Source organism: Rhinopithecus roxellana, chromosome 2 (assembly GCF_007565055.1).
Source record: "Rhinopithecus roxellana isolate Shanxi Qingling chromosome 2, ASM756505v1, whole genome shotgun sequence".
NCBI classification, from domain to species: Eukaryota; Metazoa; Chordata; class Mammalia; order Primates; family Cercopithecidae; genus Rhinopithecus; species Rhinopithecus roxellana.
The window spans coordinates 135,893,128-135,920,629 of record NC_044550.1 but is presented as its reverse complement, the minus strand read 5'-3'; the positions used below and the strand labels follow the sequence as shown (position 1 = coordinate 135,920,629).

Sequence of the window (27,502 nt, the reverse complement as noted above, 5' to 3'; positions counted from 1 at the left end):
GTCTGTACTAAAAATACAAAAATTAGCCAGGTGTGATGTCGGGAGCCTGTAATCCCAGCTACTCAAGAGGCTGAGGCAGGAGAATTGCTTGAACCTGGGAAGTGGATATTGCAGTGAGCTGAGATCACGCCATTGCACTCCAGCCTGGGCAACAAAAGCAAAACTCCATCTCAAAAAAAAAAAATTTAATTTTCACAGATAATTAATAACATAGGTATTATTATTATATCCTCATTTTACAGAGAAAGAAACAGAACCATAGAGAAAAATGACTTGCTCACCACACAGGCAACTTTGACTCTAGAGATAATACTTATTACAGTAAAATCCCTCTTCAGACAGAAACATGATTATCTTCAACACATTCTTTTTTTTTTTTTTTTTTTTTTTTTTTTTTTTTTTGAGGCGGAGTCTCGCTCTGTGGCCCGGACTGGAGTGCAGTGGCCGGATCTCAGCTCACTGCAAGCTCCGCCTCACGGGTTTATGCCTTTCTCCTGCCTCAGCCTCCCGAGTAGCTGGGACTACAGGCGCCAGCCACCTCGCCCGGCTAGTTTTTGTATTTTTAGTAGAGACGGGGTTTCACTGTGTTAGCCAGGATGGTCTCGATCTCCTGACCTCGTGATCCGCCCGTCTCGGCCTCCCAAAGTGCTGGGATTACAGGCTTGAGCCACCGCGCCCGGCCTTCAACACATTCTTAATAAAAATTTAACAAAAATTGTTAAATGTTTCTTGTCATATTTGTATGTGCAAAATGTATAAAATATACAGAAAAGAGAAATGCTTCCTGTATTTAAACCACATAAACTCTAGAAATTGCCATTTGATACTGACGTACTTGGGAACAACTTTCCATTCAACTGTCCTTCCCCACCCCTTTAGCAATTCAGAATTCTTACAGCATAATTTTTACTTGTGTCTGTAGTCAGTAAATGCTGTAATGTAATGAAATATTATTTACTACAAGGTGGGCATGGTGGCTCACGCCTGTAATCCCAGCACTTTGGGAGGCTGAGGCGGGTGGATCACAAGGTCAGGAGATTGAGACCATCCTGGCTAACATGGTGAAACCCCGTCTCTACTAAAAATACAAAAAATTAGCGGGGCATGGGGGTGGGTGCCTGTAGTCCCAGCTACTCAGGAGGCTGAGGCAGGAAAATGGTGTGAACCCGGGAGGCAGAACTTGCAGGGAGCCGAGATCGCGCCACTGCACTCCAGCCTGGGTGACAGAGTGAGACTCCATCTCAAAAAATAAAAAATGTAAATAAATAAATAAATATTATTTACTACAAATGCACATAGTACACTATGATTTTATTACTTTTATAAATACAAATTTATTTCTTGAGTTAAATATTGCACTCTATTAATTTAGTTTCCTTTGTGCCTATTTCTCAGTTTTGCCTAAATACTACCAATTATCTTACACTGGCTCCCCAAATAGGGTTTTTTTGTTTTGTTTTGTTTTTTTTCTGAGATGGAGTCTCGCTCTGTTGCCCAGGCTGGAGTGCAGTGGCGCAATCTCAGCTCACTGCAAGCTCCGCCTCCCGGGTTCACGCCATTCTCCTGCCTCAGCCTCCCGAGTAGCTGGGACTACAGGCGCCCGCCACCTCGCCCGGCTAGTTTTTTGTATTTTTTAGTAGAGACGGGGTTTCACTGTGTTCGCCAGGATGGTCTCGATCTCCTGACCTCGTGATCTGCCCGTCTCGGCCTCCCAAAGTGCTGGGATTACAGGCTTGAGCCACCACGCCCGGCCCAAATAGGTTTTTATTTGTTTATAAAACTTTATCTCTAGGAACCTTAGCCCAGCAATCAAAACTCACAGCTCTGACCAAACCCTTAGAACTAAGAAAGAACCAAGAAGTTACTATTAATACAGACTTCAAATATGCCTTTTTTTTCTTTTTTTTTTTTTTTTTTTTTTTTTTTTGACGGAGTCTTGCTCTGTTGCCCGAGCTAGAGTGCAGTGGCGCGATCTTGGCTCACTGCAACCTCCGCCTCCTGGGTTCATGCAGTTTGCCTGCCTCAGCCTCCATAGTAGCTGGGACTGACAGGTGTGCTCCACCACGCCTGGGTAATTTTTGTATTTTTAGTACAGACGGGGTTTCACCATGTTGGCCAGACTGGTCTCAAACTCCTGGCCTCAAGTGATTCACCCAGGTCAGCCTCCCAAAGTGCTGGGATTACAGGCGTAAGGCACCACGCCCTCAAACATGCCTTCTTAGTACTCATGTTTATGCAGCCATGTGGAAAGAAAGGAGACTTTTCACAGCAGAGAATACCCCTATTAAATATGGATCACAGATTTTTACCCTAGTCCAGCCCATCCACCTACCATAGAAAGTAGCTGTAGTTCATTGCTGGGGCCACCAGAAGGGTCAAGATGAAATTGTTCAGGGAAACAGGAGGGCTGACCAAGCAGCTAGGGCCACCACCATCCCTGGGAACTTTTTGTGGCCCTTATTCCACCTTTGCCTAACAATCTACCCACCCTGCAATATACTCAAGACAGAAATGGCGATCAAATGCAAATACACCCTAGAACTTGAAAAATTGTAATAATTGGGCGAGGTTCTTTATCCTTCCCAGGCCCTCCAACAGAAAGTAATAAGGGCACTTTATAATTCTTGTCACTTTGGTAGAGACCATCTCCATCAAATGTAAAAAAAAAAAAAAACTCTTTTTGTAAAGTTTGTAAAGCCTGTCCATTCTGTGTCTGCAATAATCCTCAAGGCCCTAAGCTGCTTCCCTTAATTCAGCCAGTTCAGCAACAAGAAACCTACCCAGCAGAAAGACTGGCAGATAGACTACTCAATTCCTGGCCTGTTGAGGCTATAAATACCTTCTGATTTTTGCGGACACATTTACTGGCTGGGTTGAAGCCTTTCATACTAGAATAGAAAAGACAAGTAGTTGCCAAGGCTCTTCTCAAAGAAATTATCACCTGGTTTGGGCTTTCCCAGTCTTCACAAACTAATAATGGTCCATGTTTATTTTATAAACTATACTCAATTAGTGGCAAAAACCCTAGGGATAAAATACATTCTACACTTCTCCTTAAGGCCACAATCTTCCGGGAAGGTAGAATTAATGAAGCCATTAAAAGGACCCTGAGCAAATGATGCCAGGAAACCTCTTTACTATGTCTAGAACTGCCCATGACACTTCTCCAGATCTGAACAGCCCCTAAATTACATTTATGCCTTAGTTCCTTTGGAATCCTATGTGAGAGACCCTTTCTACATGCAAACCTAATGTACCCAGTGGTTACCAAATTAAAATCCATGGCTTAATTTCACACAGCCATCCAGGAGTTGGGATAAAGGATGCTGCCTGAGTGTGACCCCTGTAACAACCAACAACCCTTATACTAGGCAGGGTCACACATCCTCATTAAAATCTGGAGATAAAATCTCTGGGATCTCAACTAACCCGGTTACAAAATAAGCCTTTTACTATCATACTTTACACCCCAATAGTTATCAAAGTTCCTGGCATCCCTAGTTGAATACATCACTTCTGAATAAAACCCTGGAAAGTTTTTTTTTTTTTTTTTAAGATGGACTCTTACTCTGTTGCCTAGGCTGGAGTGCAGTGGCACAATCAGCTCACTGCAACCTCCACCTCCCGTGTTCAAGTGATTCTCCTGCCTCAGCCTCCTGAGTGGCTGGGATTACAGGCACACACCACCAGGCCCGGCTACTTTTTGTATTTTTAGTAGAGATGGGGTTTCACCATGTTGGTCAGGCTGGTCTCAAACTCCTGACCTCCTGATCTGCCCGCCTCAGGCTCCCAAAGTGTTGGGATTACACATGTGAGCCACCACACCTGGCCAACAAGACTTTAAGGAACCAACACTCAGCTACTCCTGTGAGCCAGTAGAGGATTTAAAATTTCTCTTTAAAAGAGAGGATAAGTAATGCTCCCACTCCTTTACCTCACAGGAGGGTAGTCCCAATATTGGCAATCTTATTTTCAAAGATACTGTTTATTCTTACTTTAACCCTAACTTGTGCACTGCCCAAAGTTTCAGTAAGAGCTATCTTTAGTACAAATTTTTTTAGCCTAATGATTTAGTTATTTTACTTTTGACTGCCTTAGTTCATCAGCAATTGTTAGTAATATTTTGGCCTTTATATTGCAAGTTGTAATACTCTATGCAGACTTACTAATAGACCTTTTTTACTGTAAACCGTCACACTCTCCAGGGAAGTGTTTGCTATGCCCCTCCTAGATTTAAACATCAAAGTCATAATCTTGAGTATTGATCTCTCTCTCTCTAATACTCATTGTGTTCACAGTATCTCTTAATCAGCAAGCTTCTCACTTTGGCCCTAATCTACTTCCCTTGGAACCATGCAACCTAATTCTCTATAGTCATCAATCTTACTTCTGGCTAAAATCACCTGCATGTGCACTGTCAACAGCCTTTTTTTTTTTTTTTAGCACTCTACAGGCAGCTCCACAACTACTAAAATCTGCCAGTTCTTCCTATGTCTCAACCTGTTAGCTACGCATGAATTCCTCTTCATTCATGGTAGGAATGTCCTACTTGGTCATAATACAAGAATGGCCAACTCCTTAGTCCCAACATGGCTTCAACTACCATCGAGACTTCACTATACAAAAGCTTCCCCCTACTAATGTACTGTTTCTAACACAAACTAAAGTGGCTTTAAAGATTTTATTCTACCCACTTTGGGAGGCCGAGACGGGCGGATCACGAGCTCAGGAGATCGAGACCATCCTGGCTAACACTGTGAAACCCCGTCTCTACTAAAAAAAAAATACAAAAAACTAGCCGGGCGAGGTGGTGGGCGCCTGTAGTCCCAGCTACTCGGGAGGCTGAGGCAGGAGAATGGCGTAAACCCGGGAGGCAGAGCTTGCAGTGAGCTGAGATCTGGCCACTGCACTCCAGCCCGGGCGACAGAGCAAGACTCCGCCTCAAAAAAAAAAAAAAAAAAAAAAAAAAAAAGATTTTATTCTACCACCTTAAGCCCCTTGTTCTCCCCTGTTACCCTTATTGACCTGACACCTCTATACATCTGTGATACCATAAATTCCAGAACCCTTGTGGGTGAACTTGACTGAGCACAATGCAACACAAACAGCACCATTATTGATACCTCTCAAACTTTTTTTTTTTTTTTTAACCAAATGGGATTCTCTGGGCCCTTCAAATATTTTAACTCCTGGCCCTTTCATCCAAAATGATGCCACTGAATTCTGCTTCAGTCACCCTTGCAGTCAATCCAACTCATGGTATTGACCAAGCTGGTATGGATTATGCAATAGGTTTCAACTCTGTAATTCCTTCCAGAAAACCCTTCTCCTTGATACTCCTTGAGCAGTTCATCTAATTTCTTTCTGCAGTGAGCTTGGTACCACAAGTGCTACCACAGAAATAGCTGGCATTATTATTGCCTCCTCAACTTACCAACACCTGTCTCTGGAACTGACTCACAAAACAGAAACTACTGCTCCACTTCTCCTTGATACTATTAGACACATGCTCTTGTAAGAAAATAGGACCCATTGTCCTATTCAAACTAATCACCCATATCTGGCTCCCCGATAGCAGCAACTTTATTGGCAAAATATCACATATTGGGTAGCCAACAAAGTACACTGGTCAATGTTTGGATCTGACCTTACCTCCTACATTCATTCTTGGTTTTGTTTTTGTTTCTGCTTTTTTGAGATGGCGTCTCACTCTGTTGCCCAGCCTGGAGTGCAGTGGCGCGATCTCGGCTCACTGCAAGCTCCATCTCCCAGGTTGATGCCATTCAACTGCCTCAGCCTACTGAGTAGCTGGGACTACAGGTGCTTGGCTAATTTTTTGTATTTTTAGTAGAAACATGGTTTCACTGTGTTAGCCAGGATGGTCTCAATCTCCTGACCTCGTGATCCGCCCGCCTCGGCCTCCCAAAGTGCTGGGATTATAGGCGTGAGCCACTGCACCTGGCCTCATTCTTGTTTCTTAACTGCAGAACTTTAATTCCTCTGGGAAATGCAAGTTTATCTCTGCCTCCCGGCAAACTGAACCAGAACATATATTCTGGCTTACCTCACCCCTTAAGTTTCCATTGTCCATTGCTTCTCTGCTATTACCCTTATTTACCACACCATTTAACACTTATTTACTCAACACCAGATCGACTGAGCAGTTCATCTAATTTCTTTTCTTTTCTTTTCTTTTTTTCTTTTTGAGACGGAGTCTCGTTCTGTCGCCCAGGCTGGAGTGCAGTGGCTGGATCTCAGCTCACTGCAAGCTCCGCCTCCCAGGTTTACGCCATTCTCCTGCCTCAGCCTCCCAAGTAGCTGGGACTACAGGCACCCGCCACCTCGCCTGGCTAGTTTTTTTGTATTTTTTAATGGAGACGGGGTTTCACCATGTTAGCCAGGATGGTCTCGATCTCCTGACCTCGTGATCCGCCCTTCTCGGCCTCCCAAAGTGCTGGGATTACAGGCTTGAGCCACCGCGCCCGGCCCATCTAATTTCTTTCTGCAATGAGCTTGGCACCACAAGTGCCACCACAAAAATAACTGGCATTATTATTGCCTCCTCAACTTACCACCACCTGTCTCTGGAACTGACTCACAAAATAGAAACCACTGCTCCAACTCTGAATCACAGCAAGAAGTTGATTCTCTCATGGTTGTAGTTCTCCAAAGTTGTAGAAGTCTTGACACACCAGCTGCAGCTCACAAAGGAATTTGCCTTATTCTAGGAGAAAAATGCTGTTTCTGGGTTAACAGAATAGGGAAAGGCCAGAATTAAGTTAGAGATTTTATAAACTAAGCCATCCTAAACATGCCACTGAGAGCTAGTTCTCCTAGGGTGCCACCTGGTTCCAGTTCTCCTGACATCTCATTTTCTTGGGATCTCTGGCCTTGTTCCTATCTGTTTGTTTGTTTGTTTGTTTGTCTGTTTGTTTGTTTGTTTTTCCCCCATCCTTTTTGGGCCTTGTTCACTAAATCTAGTAACCAGGTTTGTTTTCTCTCACCTCAGACTACAAGCAGTCCTGCAACAGGAACACTGATCTATCTTCTTCCCTTCTGGACAACCATGTTCCTCCACATTTCCTCTGGACACTGCAAGTTGAACCTTCTGGGAAAACGTGGAAGGTATCCTTCCCTGAAAGGGAGCAAGAGAATGAGACACTGATGAGTTCTTTGTCTCATATCAGCAGGAAGTAGTTACAGAAGACCCACAGTGCCCCTAGACTTGAAGATTTTTAGAGTCGCAATCTATTGAGAAGGGAATGTTGGAGTAGGCCGATAGTTAGAAATGACCAGAAAAAACAGCCCCTTAAGACAGATGAGGAAATTTTTTTTTTTTAAATGCAAGATAATAAAAACTGCAACATGGAACTCTCAGGGCAGTTTTCAGTTGGGCCAGCCCACTCCTCTTGGAGTGTACTTTATTTTCCTTTAATAAACTCTGCTTGTTTCACTAAATGACCTCTTGGCTGAATTCTTTCTCTCAAGAAGACAAAAATTACGGACCTTGCACTTCTTGGTAACATGTTCTTCCTCCCCCAGCTCTTGACAAACACCATTCTACTTTCTGTTTTTATGAGTGGACTACTAAAAATATCTCACATAAATGAAATTATATACTCCCTGATACTTTGTTTTTTTTGTGTGTTTTTTTTTTTTGAGACGGAGTCTCGCTGTGTCGCCCAGGCTGGAGTGCAGTGGCCGGATCTCAGCTCGCTGCAAGCTCCGCCTCCCGGGTTTACGCCATTCTCCTGCCTCAGCCTCCCAAGTAGCTGGGACTACAGGCGCCCGCCACCTCGCCCGGCTAGTTTTTTGTATTTTTTTAGTAGAGACGGGGTTTCATCGTATTAGCCAGGATGGTCTCGATCTCCTGACCTCGTGATCCGCCCGTCTCGGCCTCCCGAAGTGCTGGGATTACAGGCTTGAGCCACCACGCCCGGCGATACTTTGTTTTTTTTGCGTATTTCTCTTTACGTAATGTAAAGATTTACTCCTTTTTGGTAGATATGCGGTCTCCCTGTGTTGTCCAGGTTGATCTTGAACTGCTTGTCTCAAAAGATTCTCTCTCTCTCTTTTATTTTACCTCCCCAATTATGTGGATTACAGGCGTGAGTCATCACACCTAGCCCTCAAGGTTTATCTTTATAATAGCGTGTGACATAATTTCATTTTATAAAATAGAATTATTTCCCATTGCATGTATATTCCATTTTACAAATCCATTTATATGTCAAGGGTTATATAAGTAGCTTCCAACTTTTGGCTTTGGAATAATACTGTTTATGAACATGGGTGTGCAAATGTCATTTCTAGTTCCTGCTATGCATACATAAACAGATAAGTAATGTTTTGTACATTGTGCGAAGGAAAGGTCTAAGTAAAATTAAGTTTCAATATTGAGTTTTTTAATACCTTTTGTTGGAGAGTCAGCCCTTTCCCCATTCTGTGGTCATGATAACAGCCATGCAACTCCAAGATGAAGCTGCTGCTGCTTCCATTTCTGTAGCACCCAGTCATGAATGTGCTTAGATCTCCCCCGACAACCCTGGTTAGAGTGTGGAGATGGTGGAAACCATTGGATCTTCTGACTTCCTTGCCCAGGAAGCAGCCAGCCCAGCCTGCCCTACCACCCATGACATCATGCACGTAGTGGTCCTGTCACCCCTCCTCTCAGCCAGCCACTGCCTCTGGCTCCCTCAAAACACCTCCTCCTTATTCTCATGGTTGGGCACATGGATCCTTAGAGGCACAGGAACAGCACAGATCCTTATATCCTGCATAGGTGAAATAAGAAGGTGTGGAGGCTGGAAGCAAAGCTATCTGCCTCCTGGAGAACAGGACCTTCAGGGACCAGGGAGCTGCAGGCACAGATTACAAAGTGACAGATGCAAGGGCCCTGATGAGAGTGGTGGTGGCCTGAGGGCTCCTTTTTTGGCATGCACCAGTGTGCCAGAGGCTGGGGCCTACACTGGGGCCTGCAGTTGCCCTCCAAAACTCCAGAACCAGTGCTCCTGCTGTCCCACCCCATGTGCCACCAATGCTCCATGTGGCCTTGTGGTCTATTAATTCAGAGGATTGTGCCACTGTCTTCCTGAGAGTGGAGGTGCTTGCTCTGGGGCAACTTTTTCAAACAGTTAATGATTTAAGATATCTGCTCTTCACATTTACACATATCCATTTGAAAATCTATGGGATTTTTTTTCAGTAGTATATCTAGGTTGTATACAGGATTGTTTAGGTGAATGCTTTTCTCATTCCTATTTGGTAATTTTGTATGATTTTTTTTTATGGTAAGTTTCTTGGTGTCAGTGTATTGTGTGTTTGGTTTTACCTGGGAGTGGTGATTTTGGATGTCAGTGATTCTGGATGTCAATTTGGAACTCTCTAGAAACACTTCAAGTCAATGTGGGGCTTAGTAGGAATATGCCATATTCATCACCAATCAAATTATGCATGTATTTGTCTTCCTCTAAAATCATAACCCCAACTTTCTGCATGGCTTATCTTGTCTATTTGTGTTCTTGGCTTGTGCTGAAGGTTGTTTTACCCTGTTGAGTCAAGTAGTCATGAAAAGAATATTAATTTCACTATGTGCTTTTGGATGAATCTAAGTGATTTTGTGGGAGCAAAACACTTTTGTAATTTGAAGATAATTTAGGAACACTTTATTATGCTGAATCTCTTTTAAGTACTTTTCACAAATTTTTAATTGTCAGGAAAACACATGACATTGACCATCTTATATTTTTAATGTGTACAGTTTAGCAGTGCTAAGTATATTTACATTGCTCTGCAACAAACCTCCAGAACTTTCTTTTTCTTTTTTTTTTTTTTTTTTTTTGAGGCGGAGTCTCACTCTATCACCCGGGCTAGAGTGCAGTGGCTCAATCTTGGCTCACTGCAAACTCCGCCTCCCAAGTTCAAGTGATTCACCTGCCTAAGCCTCTCGAGTAGCTGGGATTACAGGCACCCACCACCATGCCTGGCTAATTTTTGTATTTTTAGTAGAGATGAGGTTTCACCATGTTGGCCAGGCTGGTCTCAACCTCCTGACCTCATGATCCACCTGCCACAGCCTCCCAATGTGCTGGGATTACAGGTGTGAGCCACCGTGCCCAGCCAAGAATTTTCACATCTTACAAAGCTGAAACTCAATACCCCCGAAGCATTAACTGCCCCTTTTACTCTCTCTCCACCTTATGAAATTACATCATTCTAATTTCTGTTTCTGTAAGTTTGACTACTTGAGATAGCTCATATAAATGGAATTATATGATCTTTGTCCCTTTGTTTCTGGCGTGTTTCACCGAATGTCCTAAAGTTTTATACTTTTTGTAGCACATGCATAATTTGCTTTCAGAAGGTAGAGCCATATTCCATTGCATGCATATGCCACATCTTTATCCATTTATCTATCAAGAAACTTTTAAGTAGTTTTCATCTTTTGCGGGGGGAATGTTATTATACACATGTGTGTGCAAATGTCCATTCCAGCTCCTGCTTTGCATACATAGATAGATACCCAGAAATGCAATTGCTGGATTGTAGGATAATTTCATTTTTCAAAGATAGCATCTTAACATTGTCACCCTGGCTAGAGTGCTGTGGTCACTGCAGCCTTAACATCCTGGGCTGAAACAATCCTCACACCTCAGCCATCCCAGTAGCTGAAACTACAGAAACATGCCACCACACCTGCTTAATTTTTGTAGAGATGGGGTCTCACTATGTTGCTCAGGCTGGACTCAAACTCCTGAGCTCAAGTAATTATCCCACCTCAACCTCCCAAAGTGTTGGAATTACAGGCAGGAGCCACCACACCAAGATGCATTTTATTTTTAATATTTTGAGAAATCTCCATCCAAATTTTCTTGGGGGCTGCATTATTCTCTCCCACCACAGTGCATGGGGGTTCTAAATGCTCTGCATCCTTGACAACATTGATTCCTTTTGTGCGTTGAATAGTGGCCATGCTAATGGGTAAGAGGTAAGAGCTCACTGGGATTGTGCTTTGCATTTCTCTCAAAAAGTAATTTTGAGGCCAGGCACAGTGGCTCACACTTGTAATCCCAGCACTTTGGGAGGCTGAGGTGGGTGGATCACAAGGTCAGGAGATCAAGATCTTCCTGGTTAACACGGTGAAACCCCGTCTCTACTAAAAATACAAAAAATTAGTCAGGTGTGGTGGCAGGCACCTGTAGTCCCAGTTACTCTGGAGGCTGAGGCAGGAGAGTGGTGTGAATCCAGGAGGCAGAGCTTGCATTGAGCTGAGACTGTGCCACTGCACTCCAGCCTGGGCAACAAGCAAGACTCTATCTGAAAAATAATAATAATAATTTTTATTATCTTTTCAAATGTCTCTTGGCCATTTGCAAAGCTTCCTTTAGAAAATGTCTTTGAAGATCTTGGTTTATTGAAACTGAACTTACTCACTTTTGGCTGTTGTGTTTCAGAAAACAAATCTTTATTCCTTTATTTTCTTCTTCTTCTTCTTTTTTTTTTTTTTTTTTTTTTTTTTTTTTTTTTTGAGGCAATCTTGCTCTGTCGCCCAGGCTGGAATCCAGTGGCACGATCTCGGCTCATTGCAACCTCTGCATAAGGAAGAAATTGCTAGTGATCTGTTTGACAGGAGTTAACATCCATTCCATTATCTTTTTAGATGTATCATTGTCAAGTCAGAATGGCAATAAAAATGCCTTTCAACAGTTGAACATAACGTCCACCTTTGGCTCAGTCTCACAGACAAAGACCCAGAATCTGTGCTTCTCAGCTGTGATGCCTGTGCAAATGCTGGAACTCAAAGAATATTCAGTGGTAGACACACAGACACTGCCTAATAAAATTATGTATGATTAAGTTTAATATAAATGGAATTTATAATGTCATGTAAAATGTTGTTACTTAATTTTATAAGAAAACTGAGTTGATTTTCTAAAGGTATTACATGCAATTTTAATAGGAAACCATGAAATATATGTGCACTTGGTGTATAAATGACTGAATTTTCGGCAATTCAGTAAAGGTCATGTCAGGCCTCTGAGCCCAAGCCTGCATGTATACATCCAGATGGCCTGAAGCAAGTGAAGAATCACAAAAGAATTGAAAATGGCCAGTTCCTGCCTTAACTGATGGATGACATTCCACCATTGTGATTTGTTCCCCTCCTATCTTTTTTTTTTTATTTTTTTTTATTATTATACTTTAAGTTCTAGGGTACATGTGCATAATGTGCAGGTTTGCTACATATGTATACTTATGCCATGTTGGTGTGCTGCACCCATCAACTCGTCAGCACCCATCAATTCATCATTTATATCATGTATAACTCCCCAATTCAATCCCTCCCTCCTCCCCCCTCCCCAGTTCCCCTCCTATCTTAACTGAGCGATTAACCTTGTGAAATTCCCTCTCCTGGCCGGGCGCGGTGGCTCAAGCCTGTAATCCCAGCACTTTGGGAGGCCGAGACAGGCGGATCACGAGGTCAGGAGATTGAGACCATCCTGGCTAACATGGTGAAACCCCATCTCTACTAAAAAATACAAAAAACTAGCCGGGCGAGGTGGCAGGCGCCTGTAGTCCCAGCTACTCGGGAGGCTGAGGCAGGAGAATGGCGTAAACCCGGGAGGCGGAGCTTGCAGTGAGCTGAGATCCAGCCACTGCACTCCAGCCTAGGTGACAGAGCGAGACTCCGTCTCAAAAAAAAAAAAAAAAAAAGAAATTCCCTCTCCTGGCTCAGAACCTCCCCCATTGAGAACCTTGTGACCCCCGCCCCTGCCCATAAGAGAAAAACCCCCTTTGACTGTCATTTTCCACTACCCACCCAAATCCTATAAAACAGTCCCACCCCATCTCCCTGTGCTGACTGTCTTTTCGGACTCAGCCCGCCTGCACCCAGGTGAAATAAACAGGCTTGTTGCTCACACAAAACCTGTTTGGTGGTCTCTTTACATGGACGCGTGTGACATTTGGTGCCAAAACCCATATTTTCTTGTATTCTATTCATCACCATGATCACAACTGCTTTATTGATGGCAGTTCCACCAGGCCTAATCGCCACTCACTAGCAAAGTCAGACTATGCTATAGTATCTTCCACATCTATCATTGAGGCTACCACTCTGCCCCCCTCCACTACCTCTCAGCAAGCCGAATTCATTGCCTTAACTTGAACCCTCAGTCTTGCAAAGGAATTACGCATCAATATTTATACTGACTCTAAATATGCCTTCCATATCCTGCACCACCGTGCTGTAATATGGGCTGAAAGAGGTTTCATCACTACTCAAAGGTCCTCCATGATTAATGCCTCTTTAATAAAAACTCTTCTCAAGGCCACTTTACTTCCAAAGGAAGCTGGAGTCATTCACTGCAAGCGACATCAAAAGGCATCAGGTCCCATAGCTCAGGGCAACACTTACGCTGATAAGGTAGCTAAAAAAGCAGCTAGCATTCCAACTTCTATCCTTCACAGCATTTTTCTCCTTCTTATTGGTCACTCCCACTTACTCCCCCACTGAAACTTCCACATATCAACCTTTCCACACATGGCAGAGGGTTCTTGGACCAAGGAAAATATCTCATCCCAGCCTCACAAGCCCATTCCATTCTGTCATCATTTCATAACCTCTTCCATGTAGGTTACAAGCCACTAGCCCACCTCTTACAACCTCTCATTTCCTTTCTGTTGTGGAAATCTATCCTGAAGGAAATCACTTCTCAGTGTTCCATCTGCTATTCTACTACTCCTCAGGGATTGTTCAGGTCCCCTCCCTTCCCTACACATCAAGCTTGTTAATTTGCCCCCGCCCAGGACTGGCAAACGGGCTTTACTCACATGCCCTGAGTCAGGAAACTAAAATACCTCTTGGTCTAGGTAGACACTGTCACTGGATGGGTAGAGGCCTTTCCCACAGGGTCTGAGAAGGCCACTGTGGTCATTTCTTCCCTTCTGTCAGACATAATTCCTCAGTTTGGCCTTCCTACCTCTATATAGTCTGATAACAGATCGACCTTTACTAGTCAAATCACTCAAGCAGTTTCTCAGGCTCTTGGTATTCAGTGACACCTTCATACCCCTTACCGTCCTCAATCTTCAGGAAAGGTAGAACAGACTAATGGTCTTTTAAAAACACACCTCAACAAGCTCAGCCTCCAACTTAAAAATAAGGACTCTGGGCCGGGCGCGGTGGCTCAAGCCTGTAATCCCAGCACTTTGGGAGGCTGAGACGGGTGGATCACAAGGTCAGGAGATCGAGACCATCCTGGCGAACACAGTGAAACCCCGTCTCTACTAAAAATACAAAAAACTAGCCAGGCGAGGTGGCGGGCGCCTGTAGTCCCAGCTACTTGGGAGGCTGAGGCAGGAGAATGGCGGGAACCCGGGAGGCGGAGCTTGCAGTGAGCTGAGATCCGGCCACTGCACTCCAGCCTGGGCGACAGAGCAAGACTCCGCCTCAAAAAAAAAAAAAAAAAAAAAAAAAAAAAAAAAAAAAAAGGACTCTGTCAAGAATAGAGCCCAAAAACTCACCAACCAAACAAGTAATTACACTGAACCCCCTTTGACACTCTCTAATTGGATGTCCTGCATCTTCCCAATTCTTAATCCTTTAATACCTATTTTTCTCCTTCTCTTATTCAGACCTTATATCTTTCATTTAGTTTCTCAATTCATGCAAAACCACATCTAGGCCATCACCAATAATTCTATATGACAAATGCACCTTCTAACAACCCCACAATATCATCCCTTACCCCAAAATCTTTCTTCAGTTGAATCTCTCCCACTGTAGGTTCCCACACCACCCCTAATCCCGCTTGAAGCAGCCCTGAGAAACAGCACCCAATATCTCTCCATATCACCCCCAAAAATTTTCACTGCCCCAACACTTCAACACTATTTTGTTTTATTTTTCTTATTAATATAAGAAGACAGGAATGTCAGGCCTCTGAACCCAAGCCTGCATGTATACATCCAGATGGCCTTGAAGCAAGTGAAGAATCACAAAATAATTGAAAATGGCCAGTTCCTGCCATAACTGATGACATTCCACCATTGTGATTTGTTCCTGCTCCACCTTAAATGAGCGATTAACCTTGTGAAATTCCTTCTCCTGGCTCAGAACCTCCCCCATTGAGAACCTTGTGACCCCCGCCCCTGCCCATAGGAGAAAAACCCCCTTTGACTATCATTTTCCACTACCCACCGAAATCCTATAAAATAGCCCCACCCCATCTCCCTGTGCTGACTCTCTTTTCAGACTCATCCCTCCTGCAGCCAGGTGAAATAAAAAGCCTTGTTGCTCACACAAAGCCTATTTGGTGGTGTCTTTACATGGATGTGCGTGACAGGTCACATATGACTGTGAGTGATTGTTGACGAAATGCTCCTACAGATAGCATATTGCACTTTTGATTTCTTCTTTTATATAAGGTCAATTTTTCTTTTTCTTTCCTTTTTTTTTTTTTTTTTTTTTTTTTGAGATACAGTTTTGCTCTTCTTGTCCAGGCTGGAGTGCAATGGCACAATCTCTGCTCACCGCAACCTCCACCACCTGGTTCAAGCAATTCTGCTGCCTCAGCCTCCCGAGTAGCTAGGATTACAGGCGTGTGCCACCACACCTGGCTAATCTTTTGTATTTTTAGTAAGGGATGAGACTACCCCTCTTATCTTGTTATGCTCACTTTCTGCCTCCAAAGAAAGAAGAAGTTAAAACTAAAAGGCAGAAATGAAATCCACTGGCAGATAGCCTGGCACCGCACCCTGGGCCTAGTAAAGATTGACCCCTGACCTATAATCATGTTATGTTATCTATAGATTATAGACATTGTATAGAAATGTACTGTGAAAATCCCTATCTTGTTTTGTTCCGATCTAATTACCGGTGCATGTAGCCCCCAGTCACGTACCCCCTGCTTGCTCAATCAGTCACAACCCTCTCACATGCACCCCCTTAGAGTTGTGAGCCCTTAAAAGGGATAGGAATTGCCCACTCGGGGGGCTTGGCTCTTGAGACAGGAGTCTTGTCAATGCCTCTGGCCAAATAAACCCCTTCCTTCTTTAACTCGGTGTCTGAGGAGTTTTGTCTGCCGCTCATCCTGCTACATTAGTAGAGATGAGGTTTCTCTATATTGGTCAGGCTGGTCTCAAACTCCTGACCTTAGGTGATCAGCCCACCTCGGCCTCCCAAAGTGCTGGGATTACATGTGTGAGCCACCGTGCCCAGTCCAATTTTTCTTAATTTTATTCATCAAGTTTTATACATTTTAGACAAAGAGATCTTGTACTTATCATGTGCTCTACATGGTAGAAATACACATTTTCAGGCAAAACCCAGATATATTATATCAAAATCTAAACTTCAAGTATTTCCAGGTGATTCACATGCACATTAATAATTGTTAAGTGGCAGTAATTCTATATTTGAAAGGGAGAAGGATGTAAGATGTACTGATTTGTCAGAAAGGTACAGTAAAGACTGTATGTTTCAATGCATATACATGTTATCTTACAGAAAATAAAAACAATAATAAAGTGGGGATGGGGAAGGAATTGAAGTAGAAATTAAACAGAAATGAGACTTAATTAGTAGATGTTGAGGCTAAGCATCAGTCTATTATACTATTTTGGTTATAGCATGTAAAAATTTAAAATATTCTCTGATAAAACACATATAAAAAAAAACCCATCTATAATACTAGCTCTTAAGCTTGTGCTTACATTTGGGGAGGAGGAAAAGAGGAAATAGTTTGTGGGCAAAAACAAGCATAGTTCTATAGTTACACAAATGTATTAGCTTCATTATAATTTATTGAGCATTACATTAATACTTTATTGCAGAAGTACTTCTGTATGCATGTTATACATCAATAAAAATTGAAATATTACATATTTAATATTAAATTAATATTTCAGAATAATAGCAATGTTTGTTTTTTGAAACAGAATCTCACTCTGTCACCAGGCTGGAGTGCAGTGGCATGATCTCGGCTCACTGCAACCTCTACCCCCTGGGTTCAAGCAATTCTCCTGCCTCAACCTTCCGAGCAGCTGGGACTACAGGCGCACACCAGCACACCCAGCTAATTTTTTTTTTTTTTTTTTTGAGACAGAGTCGCACTCTGTTGCCTAGGCTGGAGTGCAGTGGCGCTATCTCAGCTGACTGCAAGCTCCGCCTCACGGGTTCACACCACTCTCCAGCCTCAGCCTCCCAAGTAGCTGGGACTACAGGCGCCCACAATCATGCCCAGCTAATTTTCTGTATTTTTAGTAGAGACAGGGTTTCACCATGTAAGCCAGGATGGTCTTGATCTCCGATCTCGTGATCCACTTGCCTTGGCCTCCCAAAGTGCTGGGATTACAGGCGTGATAGTCTTCCATTTTTTACCTCAGTTGAGTAAGCAGCATGGTTTTGGTTTTGGGTAATGCAATTTCTTACAGCAAAATCTTTCCTCCATAATAGTATTCACCACGGCCAGGCCATCTAGCACGGTGGGCTGCACATAGTGTGCACTCAGTGTTTGTGGAACTGGTTTGAATCAGGAACAAAACAAGTAGCAGAGGTCAGTTTTGCAAAGGATAGAATGTAGACAATACAGGTAGGACTGAAAAGCCACAACTCAACAGCAAACACTTTTTACATTATTTTGAGAAATATTTTCAACTGGTTCTCCGAAAGATGGTGGTTTACAGCAGACGTTTGTGAATGTGGTTGCATATTGTAATCACCTGGAGAGCTTTAAATCACACTGTTGCCTGGGTCTCACTCTAGAGATTCTGGCTTAATTATTCCCTTGCAACTTGGGTTTGGGAACTTTAAATACCACTATCCACATGCACAGCAGGCTAACATGCATCCAAGGGAAAGAAGCATTGCTTCAGGGTCAGAAATGCATTGGTTGTGTGTGATTTCTGTGTGTGCTCTGGGCATTTGCCCGATAGCTGCTCATAAAAGTGGGGTCTTATAAAACACGTTGGCCCTTCAAAACGTACTCTGCTGGTTGGCTAAATTGCAGAGGGAAAAAATATCAGCAGCCCTATTGCTATGTCACTTGCCTTCAGAGCAAAAGTTGTTTCAGGAACAGTAATTTGACTTAGTCTATATTAAAAATCATAAATACTGAACAAATACAAAAAATACAAAGAGTTTGCAGATATGATGAGTGCATTATAGGTGTTTTCAAATTTCTCCTATTATAAATTAAAAATATAATGTTGGGCATTAATTTCCTAAACCCAACGCTCAGCAATTTTCTCAAATTGTTTCCAGTTTTTCCAAGAGACTTCAGAACCATTCCCTGGAATGAATTATTTCCAATGGTGAAGAGTAAGGGATGGATGGGATGAGATTCTCAAAAAAAAAAAAAAAAAACATCTTGCTTCTACTTCAGAAGTGTCACTCTTCAGCCCCTTGAAGGACCAGGAAACCTGGCTGAGTAGTGTGGTCTATGGAGGTGCATGGGCTTCAGAGTCAGGCCAACGCTGATCCTGAGTCCCAGCCAGCTACTTAGTAGCTGTGGGATAGTTATATAAGACACATCTGCAAGAAAAGTAATGATAAAATGGATTCCAAAAACAGCAATTTGAAAATGTTCTTATTCATGTCCTTGGAAATGGCTTTTATACTCATTTCTATCAAGAGACAGATTCTGTTTCCCAAACCTTGAATCTCTCTTGACTTACTTGCACGGGCACAGTTTGCCAGTTTGGGCCCCAGGTTTAAAGGTCCTAAATGCTTCTGTTATCTTTTTGAGAATTCTTCCATCTCTATGACAACAAGCCCATTTTAGCTTTCTGGAGGATAAAATAGCATGCTGGGAAAAGCCAAAGAGCCTCAGTTTACAGACAGCTCACTCCCAGAAGCAGAGCCACCTAATTCACCAGCAGCTGACCATTCACACCTGTAGGAGCCAAACTGAACCCAGAAGAATGGCCCAGCTGAGCCCAGCCTAAATTTCTAAACAGCTCAATGCTGAGCTAGTATGTTTTGGGATTGCCTGTTATGCAGTTGTAACTTAGTCATATATACACCCATTAAAGACAGGATTCCAGAACACATTGATTACCAATAACCTGCAAATGCTTGGCACCCTGTAAGTATTGATTTTCTTTTTTCCTTTATTTAAAGTTAAATTTGTTGTAAGATGGTATTGACTTATAGAGAAGGGAGGCAGGAGAATGGGGTCTGGAGGCAGGGAACTTAAGGCCAATTCGTGCTGACTTCCTAAAAGTAAAAACACCAAGGTCTGGGAGCAGGAACCCTAAGGCCGATTAACGTGAACTTCCTGCATCTAAACCAAAAGGAGAAACCTCATCTACACCCGAGTAGCAAAGGATCAAAGGCAACTGTCACTACAACCCTCCCCCTGGCACCAGTTCTCTGATAGAAAAGGAGAGTGCCTTGGAGTGGCTGAGGGCCAAGCACAGGCCATGCCTTCATCTGCATGGGGTACCAATTCGCCTCAGCCTTTGATTAGCCATGGACCAAATTCTTCATCCAAATAATGGTGTAGCTGATAGGGACCTCAAAAGGAGTACTTAAAACCCAGGAAACTTTGTAACCAGGTCCTCAGTCTGCCTGCTGGAGCCCACACCCACCCTGTGGAGTGCTTTCTCACTTTCATAAATTCTTGCTTTTGCTGCGTCCTTCCTGTTTTTCGTTCCTTTGTTTTGTTCAATTTTTTTGTTCAAAATGACAAGGACCTGGACAGCTCACACTTAACAGCCTTCCTTCTGGGAACAGAAGTGCAGGTCGATGTGAACGCATGTGATTGATGCTTAAACTCACACAGTGCCCCACACCACAGGAGAAAAACATACAGTTACAGCCTGGTAATTAGGTCCAAAGATAAATAGCAAAACAAGAATTTCGCTTTTAATCTATTCCCTTCACATCTAAACTCTGGAGGGCAAGGCTGTGAAGAGATCTGAAGACATGGTGCTCTCTCCTCCTGTGGCCCCATCATTCTTTGTTTACTGTCTGATATTTAAAAGGAAGAGGATCCCCTGAGAGAGGAGGTGGTCAGAGGCTGGTTAGGAAGATAGGGAGGGAAAGTCTCGGGAGATGAAAAACAACCACGAGACCGCACATGCACCACCCCTTGTAGCTAGCAGGAAGAAATGGGGTTAAGAACTTCCTCTTATGCCAGGATGTTACTCAGAAGGGACTGTCCCAACTTAGGCCCAGGTGTAGTAAATCAACCTAAATGTCATTAACTTGACCCAGTTCCTTGTAATGTTACTAACATGACATAGCTATTTTGGTTTTAGCTTCACTCTTTCCACCCACTGTGGGATTTGCTTGGGCACTCATGGGTAACAATCAAGATGGAGTCACTGTGGTCAACCCCAGGCATGCCCAGATACAACCTCCTTAGTGGGTAACTTTACTCCTCTCATTTGGGCAGAACCCACAGAAGATTTCCTTGTTCTTGCCACATAAAAGACCCAGAACTCAGCCCCATTTTCTGGCAACCTGCTTTCATGTCCCCTCTTGCTGCTGAGAGTTTTCCTTTTGTTTAATAAATCCTATTCTGCTTCATTCACGCTCTGGTGTCAGTGTGCCTTATTCTTCCTGGTCATGGAACGAGAGTTCACACCTGGCTGAATTGAGGATACCACGACACCAGCACCAAATAGCAACTGGGAGACCGTGGTCTTCACGTGGACACTCAGCTTGCAGCCCCTGCTCTCTCTCGGAGCACTGTCCTATCCATCCTTGAGCCTGAGGAGAAAAGTTGGTAGACAGGCTGTTCCCTCACTTCCAGCAGAAAAGAGGTGTTCAGGCCCTCACTTCCCTGAGGTCAGAGCCTTCATGGCTGCACTCAGTGTGGCTGCCACTGCCATATGTAGCTACTGGGTACCTGGAATGTGGCTGGTTTGAGGTAAAATGTGCTGCAAACATAAAATACACAGTGAGTTTAGAAGAATCAGATCAGAAATACACCTTATTCTAATTACATATTGTTCACATATTAAAACAATAATATTTGGGGTTTTAAAATTTTATTTATTTTTTTTTTGAGATGGAGTCTTGCTCTGTCACCAGGCTGGAATGCAGTCACACGATCTGAGATCACTTGCAACCTCCACCTCCCGGGTTCAAGCAATTTTCCTGCCTCAGACTTCTGAGTAGCTGGGAATACAGGCACACGCCACCATGCCTGGCTAATTTTTTGTATTTTAGTAGAGATGGAGTTTCACCATGTGAGCCAGGATGGTCTTGATCAACTGACCATGTGATCCACCCACATCAGCCTCCCAAAGTGCTGGGATCACAACCGTGAGCCACCGGGCCTGGCCAATATTTTGGATACAATAGGTTAAAATTATCACAAACAATTCCACTTGCTTCTTTTTCTTAGTTTTGACGTGGCTAATAAAAAATTGAAAATTCACAAATAGCTAACATTTTATTTTTTTGGAGGTTTGCTTTCCTCTTCAAATCTCAGGTATCCTACTCAAAAGACCACAGGTCAGAAAGGTTATGACATTTAAAATATTAAAATGATTGTCATTATATTGTTTCCATTTGTGAACAAGTGAGTATGTGTGTGCGTGCACGTGCGTGCGTGCACAAGGTTAAAAATGAACCCTGTGCAGAGCCAGGCCTAGTACAGAGAGAAAGTCCTGCCTCAAAGTGCTTAGAGGCCCGAATCTGTCACTTGCCTCAATCAGTACACCGTATTTTGGCAATTTCTGTCACTCCAAGCCTGAGGGCGTGAGGCCTGGAGCCATATCCAATCAGGGCGCTGGACTGAGAACCGTCCAATCAGGCGCGCAGCCGGAGAGGAGGGGGCGGATCCGGGATCTTGGGCGGCCTTGGCTTCTTGCTTCAGCCAGAGCTGGGTTGGGGCGTCACGGTTCCGATTCCACGCCTCGGTGATTCCGCCACAGCCTCAGCCTCCGTCGCTCTGTGACCAGCGGGTATTGGATGATTCTAGCTAAGACTTCGCGACACCCTTGAAGCCCTGAAATGGTGAGTGTGCGGGGCGGGGCGTCCCGAGGTTGGGGGACCTCATCCGCACCCGCGGGAAATGGCGGCGGCGGGACCGAGTCTGCGAACTGAGTCCCCGCTGCCGCCGCTCAGCCCTCGGTCCTCAGTCCCCTCCGGTGAGGGACCCGCGCTCCTGTCGGTCCCCGCACGGCGGCTCTGCCCAGCCTGCAGCCCTCCTCGTGCAGCTCTTTGCCCGCAGCCCCGCACCTTCCCCCGGCTGTGGGGTGAGGCGCTCACCGGGAAGACGCCGGCGCGGCGTGCGCGTTGCCCGCGTGGGAGGAGCTGTGGTCCAGGGTCCCGTTTCTTCTTTACCCTTTTCGGAATGAGATGGAGGCCCCGTCAAAACACAGAGTTCATGTGAGCAAACAGGACTCAGTAATGGGACAGCGCCCCCGTGGCTCGTGGTTTGGGGGCTGCCAGCGGGTCTTGAAGGAAAGGCTTGTGTGAGGAAGGGAAGCCGATCACCCGCCCGCCCCAACTTTCCCACCGGTCCCCTTGCCCTGAGCGCCGCCTCCGCGTGGCTGTTCCTGAGTGGCCTCTTTTAGAATAGGCTGGTGTCGTGTGCACAGCGCTTCGCTGAGTTCTGTGAGTGGTTCTGCCACATTATGGAACTTGAGGAGGGTGTGGGCGCCCCTGGTTTGCTGGAGACGTTCAGAAATGAAGACGGGTGTCCAGAGGCAGGGACTGGCGTCTGCAGGGGGGCAGTTGCGGGAAGAGCGCTGAGCTTGTGGGGTCTGCGCTGACTCTGGGTGGGGTCTTTAGTGAGTTGCTGGACAGCCCGTTGGGGTTGGAGCATTGACGGGTGTTGAGGAAACTCCGCAGGTTTTCTGTCAGAAGAAAGACATGGCTGAGCCTGGGCCGGAGGGAGACGTCTGGTGTCTGCAGGAGGCGCGACCAGGTTCTGCACATGCGCGGTCCTGCTGGGCATTGTCCTGTTCCTCCAGGTCTCCTCGCGGGGAGAGAGGGGACTGAGAACTTGGAGGAAAGGAGTTCTGAGAAATATCCCTTCCCCGCACCCTGCTGCCGGCCGCCACCCAATGCTAACCCACTCCAGAGGACGCCCACCGGGCATTCGCATGGCCACATTCCTCCCAGGATAGGGTTCTGCCCTCAGAAATTGTGCCCATTGGCAGCTTTGCTCCTATAGTTTTCTCCCAAGAACACACAAAGTGCCCAGAAGACTCCTAGCTCATGTCAACCCCAGATCTGTAGCAGGAATCTGTTTTCTTCACCACCCAGTCTTCTGGACCACCTGATCCTAATCTGTTCTGCCCTTATGAACTCAGGAATCAGAGCGTAGCCCTGCTTCGGCCTGCACTTGTAACACAAACCAGTGCTTTAGTCAGTCCTGCCTTGCCCCACCCGAGGCTGTTGATGGCACCTTTCTCTCTCCTGCTCTTTCCTTCCCCACAAATCCGCTTTCCTGTGTACAGTGTGCCCAAGTCCGTCCCTCAGGTGCCTACAAGAATTCAGACGTTAGTAAGTTCAAGACCATGTCTTTAGACCAGGCCGTTGTAGGACCAAATACAAATTAGAAGCTTAATGATTTCTCTTTAGAGTGTGGGAAGAATTTTTGCTCTTCTGCCTTTTCTTAAAGCATTTAATTGGAAAACTTTTATATTTAAATATTTTCTGTGCTTCTTTGAAAAACATATAAATCATTTTTATCAGTTAACTAGGTCATTTGTCTTTTTCGACTGAAAATTGTCTTTATCTAGGACCTAGAAACTATTGCCTTGAAATATAAATAGCAAGAATATACACCCTAAGGACACAGTTTTTGTAGGAGAGTAGGGGGCTGCCTTCAGCAGGTACTTGGCGCGACATTTCAAAACTACGTCGTATCAAGAAGATATAGGAAGTTTTGTTGTTGTTGAATGTTACCAATTAGAAAACCCAGATGACCTCCCAAATTACTAGGTGACATAGACTGTATGACAAATGGTGCTGTCATGTCTTGAGAACTAATTATGGTGATGTTCTTTCTGTATTCGCAATCTATTAGTTGATTGCCTGTGATGCATACCATATTTTGGTATAATTAAATAACAGAACATTTTCTTGCTGTTCTGTTATTGTGGAGAGTATTTTAGGATTGGAGATGGTTTTGCTTTTAGTTATAGTTACCACACTGTTCAGAATTACCAGATTTATATACAAGGTGCCCACTAGGCTTCTCTTGAGAGAAAACCTTTTTTCTAAGGAGTCCAGTCACGATCCACAATTTTGTGGGAAAGTGCACAAAGTGCAGCAAAGTGCTCCCCAAAGTTGCAAACAAAATGGTCGCTCTAGCCGGGCGCGGTGGCTCACACCTGTAATCCCAGCACTTTGGGAGGCTGAGGCGGGCAGATCACGAGGTCAGGAGATTGAGACCATCCTGGCTAACACCGTGAAACCCCGTGTCTACTAAAAATACAACAAGTTAGCTGGGCATGGTGGCGGGCGCTCTGTAGTCTCAGCTACTAAGGAGGCTGAGGCAGGAGAATGGTGTGATCCCGGGAGGCGGAGCTTGCAGTGAGCGGAGGTCACGCGACTGCACTCCAGCCTCGGCGACACAGTGAGACACCATCTCAAAAAAGAAAAAACCAACAAAAAAAGTCTATTTAGAATCTACAGTCACTTCTAAAGCAGTTAGACTAGATTTCTACAAAAATAACTTTTCAGGACAGCAATCAGTTATTCCATTTCCTTCAGTGCTCCTGGCATCTTCAGATCTGACGCTGGTTCAGACATCATGGGGTCCATAAACTCATCCAGGATCACATAAGTGCATTAATTAAACCAGAGAACATCAATTCTCTCTCTTCTCCCCTTGCCCAAATGCCCACAAATGTGCATAGCTTACCAGCCTTCCAAGACCTAAATGTGCAGTTCCAAATTCTGAATTTATGTCCTGGGATTTGAGAGAAGAATGGCACTTTTGTCTGAGAGATAACAAGTTCTTTTAATTATCAGACCCAGAGACTTGTTAAAATGAGACCGCAGTCCTACTCTTCCCCTCTTTGAACTATTTGTTTTTTTGAAATTCCTTGCTATTGCCACCAGTGGCTATAAATTAACCTAATAATACCACAATGGACACTATAGCCCACACTCTATGGCTTAACAATATATATAGCCAGCCACTAACCAATGTTACTTCTATAAACCAATAGGAAGATCTGACAACTTTGTATCAGTCCCCTCTCTGCCTTCTTTTTTGCCTTTAAAAATACACTTGTAACTTCTTCTAATTGGAGTATATATTCAAGGCAGCTTTATACTGCAAGGTTGCAATCTTCAAGTTTGGCCCAAATAAATTCTCTACTTATGTTTACCCCAGCTTTTTCCTTTTAGGTCAAAATATTCTTCAGAATGTATTGAAGGAGCCTCCATGAAAGGCTGTCTCTGGTTTTACTCTGTTTGCTGTAATCCCCAAGAATGCAGAGGCACATTGATCTCACCTAGAATCTGCACATAAAAGCTGGCTTCTGCCTAGGATTCACAAGATAGGGCCAGACTTCGGGTTGAAGAGATACAGAAAACTCACAGAAGTTATTTTCTGCATCATGAGAGGTCAACATAGACATCTTAAACCCCACTTTCTACATGCAGCCCTTTGAGTTTTCCAGGTCTTGTCTAGTAGTCACCTGGTACAACTATGTGAGAGGCTTCTGGTGTGAACAGAATCCTGTGGCAAAATCTGTAAGTGTAAACAAGCACCTTAGCAGTGGGAGGTCAGGGCCACAAAATATCCAGAACCATAATCACAACCATAATCACTAGTATGCCATCTTGTATACTGGGGTACTGGAGAACTTTCATCTTTCCTCTTGTCTCAGAGTTAGCTGATCAGGGACAGTGCATATCACATCTGGATCCAGAATCTGCAGCTGTACCAGGGCAGTTCCGTTTTCTGTTTGCACTCCACAAAGTCAGCCTAAGTCTCTCCTGTCTAGATCACTATGGGGGCTTCAGCCCAGGGTCACTGAGGACACTCTCACCAGCATCAGTGAGTTATTTGAGATAATTTGAGGATGTTCTGTGCAGACTGGGGTCAGTCTGACAACAAGGTCTAATTCTGGTTCCATTTCAGAGAAAGAGAAATGACTTATCCAGGGTTTGTTCCTCCCCTCACAGAAAGAATCTCCTTGGTTCATAACAGAGAAGAGTTGTTCCAGTTTTTTTGATTCTTTGATGAAAATGAGGCAATCTGGAGACTCAAACTGATCAAAAAGTAATTGCTTCTATTTTGTATGGTCATTGGAAAAAGAGATGAACCAGTCATGGTCCCTACCATCAGGTAACTTGCAGTCTGGAGCACAAAGACGGAAACTGTACAGGAGACTTAAGCTTCATTTGGGTTACTTCCCTTTTATTGTTTTGTGAGTTTTGATGCCTCCACCTGAAGGGCTATTCATAGACTGAAGAGAATTTGTTGTTATTATTATTATTTGCATTGTTTTTAGCTTGCTAATAAGTATTTGGCTTCTAATATAATTGGTCTAGAAAAAAATAAGGATTTTGGTTAAGTTCCTTCTTACTGTGTGTTGTAATATAGACAGGGAAGTGGCAAAAGCAGATTAAAATTTCACAAACTCTGGGAATAAAATTTCTCTTGGGCAGGCTTAGAAAAAACAAAACTGAAAATACTTACTGGCCTAGAGAGCAGAAGCCTAGGGCCCACCTTCTATCCCAACCCTGCCCAGATCCACCCTCTGCTGAATCTTGTCCAGATCTGACCCCACATTGAAATCTCTCACAGAACTGCTTAGAGGAGATCAGAATTTGGGGTGGCTACTCCTGCTGCCTCTGCAGAGCTGGTGCTCCCAATTTCCTGAAACCCAAAAGCAGATAAATGGAGAAAAGCAATATACTTTTGTGCCTTAATTTCTTTTTTATAAAATTAAAACCAGTGTTTCCAGAGACATCTTATCTAGCAATCTGTTCTCCAGCCCTATAGTTTTAGTTTTTTTTTCTTCACAATTCTCAAAGTAAATACAAATAGAAAAATAAAAAATTCCTCTGAATTGCACTTAACACTTTCTTTCTGTTTCTCTCCCATCTGTCTATATTGAACTATTCTATACATTTCTAAAAAAATCAATCATAGGAAAACAAGAAGAAATAGAAATGCCGGGCCCTGCATTTAAATCCTAGGAATTATGGGACACTTAGTACCCACCTCCCAGGATGTTACGAGAATTAACACACATAATGTGAGCTTCCCAGCACAGTGCTCTGTGACATACTCCTGCACACACAGTACATGCTCCGTAAAGATCACATTAATGCATGTGCACATGTTTTCAAATGCAGACTTAGACATTGCCACCATCTCCAGCCTCTGTAACCATTGAAGGGCCTGCAGAGAATGCCCTGTTTCAGGAGATGACTGGTGGTCTTGTCTTCAGATGAAAAGTATTTGTTGGCCGGGCGCGGTGGCTCAAGCCTGTAATCCCAGCACTTTGGGAGGCCGAGACGGGCAGATCACGAGGTCAGGAGATCGAGACCATCCTGGCTAACACGGTG

General features: G+C 44.0%; 1 protein-coding gene, 1 long non-coding RNA gene and 1 pseudogene across 2 annotated transcripts in view; 1 reads left to right on the top strand and 2 right to left on the bottom strand.

The window, feature by feature from the left end:
• The window catches only part of LOC104669903 (zinc finger protein 141), a 59,475-nt gene extending 39,839 nt beyond the window's left edge, over window positions 1-19,636 (top strand). Inside the window, exon 5 of the mRNA XM_030920928.1 lies at window positions 18,750-19,636. Coding sequence (XP_030776788.1) covers window positions 18,750-18,785 — 36 coding nt within the window. The 3' untranslated portion in view covers window positions 18,786-19,636. The remainder of the gene's footprint in view (window positions 1-18,749) is intronic.
• LOC115894239 lies at window positions 6,432-11,498 on the bottom strand. Its single transcript, XR_004054277.1, has 3 exons — window positions 11,434-11,498; window positions 7,005-7,135; window positions 6,432-6,724 (listed from the first exon to the last, which is right to left on the bottom strand). It is a non-coding gene; the product is annotated as an uncharacterized LOC115894239 (long non-coding RNA).
• A 1,560-nt stretch (window positions 19,637-21,196) lies between the features above and the next one.
• LOC115892696 lies at window positions 21,197-23,069 on the bottom strand (annotated as a pseudogene).
• Between the last annotated feature and the right edge of the window lie 4,433 nt (window positions 23,070-27,502).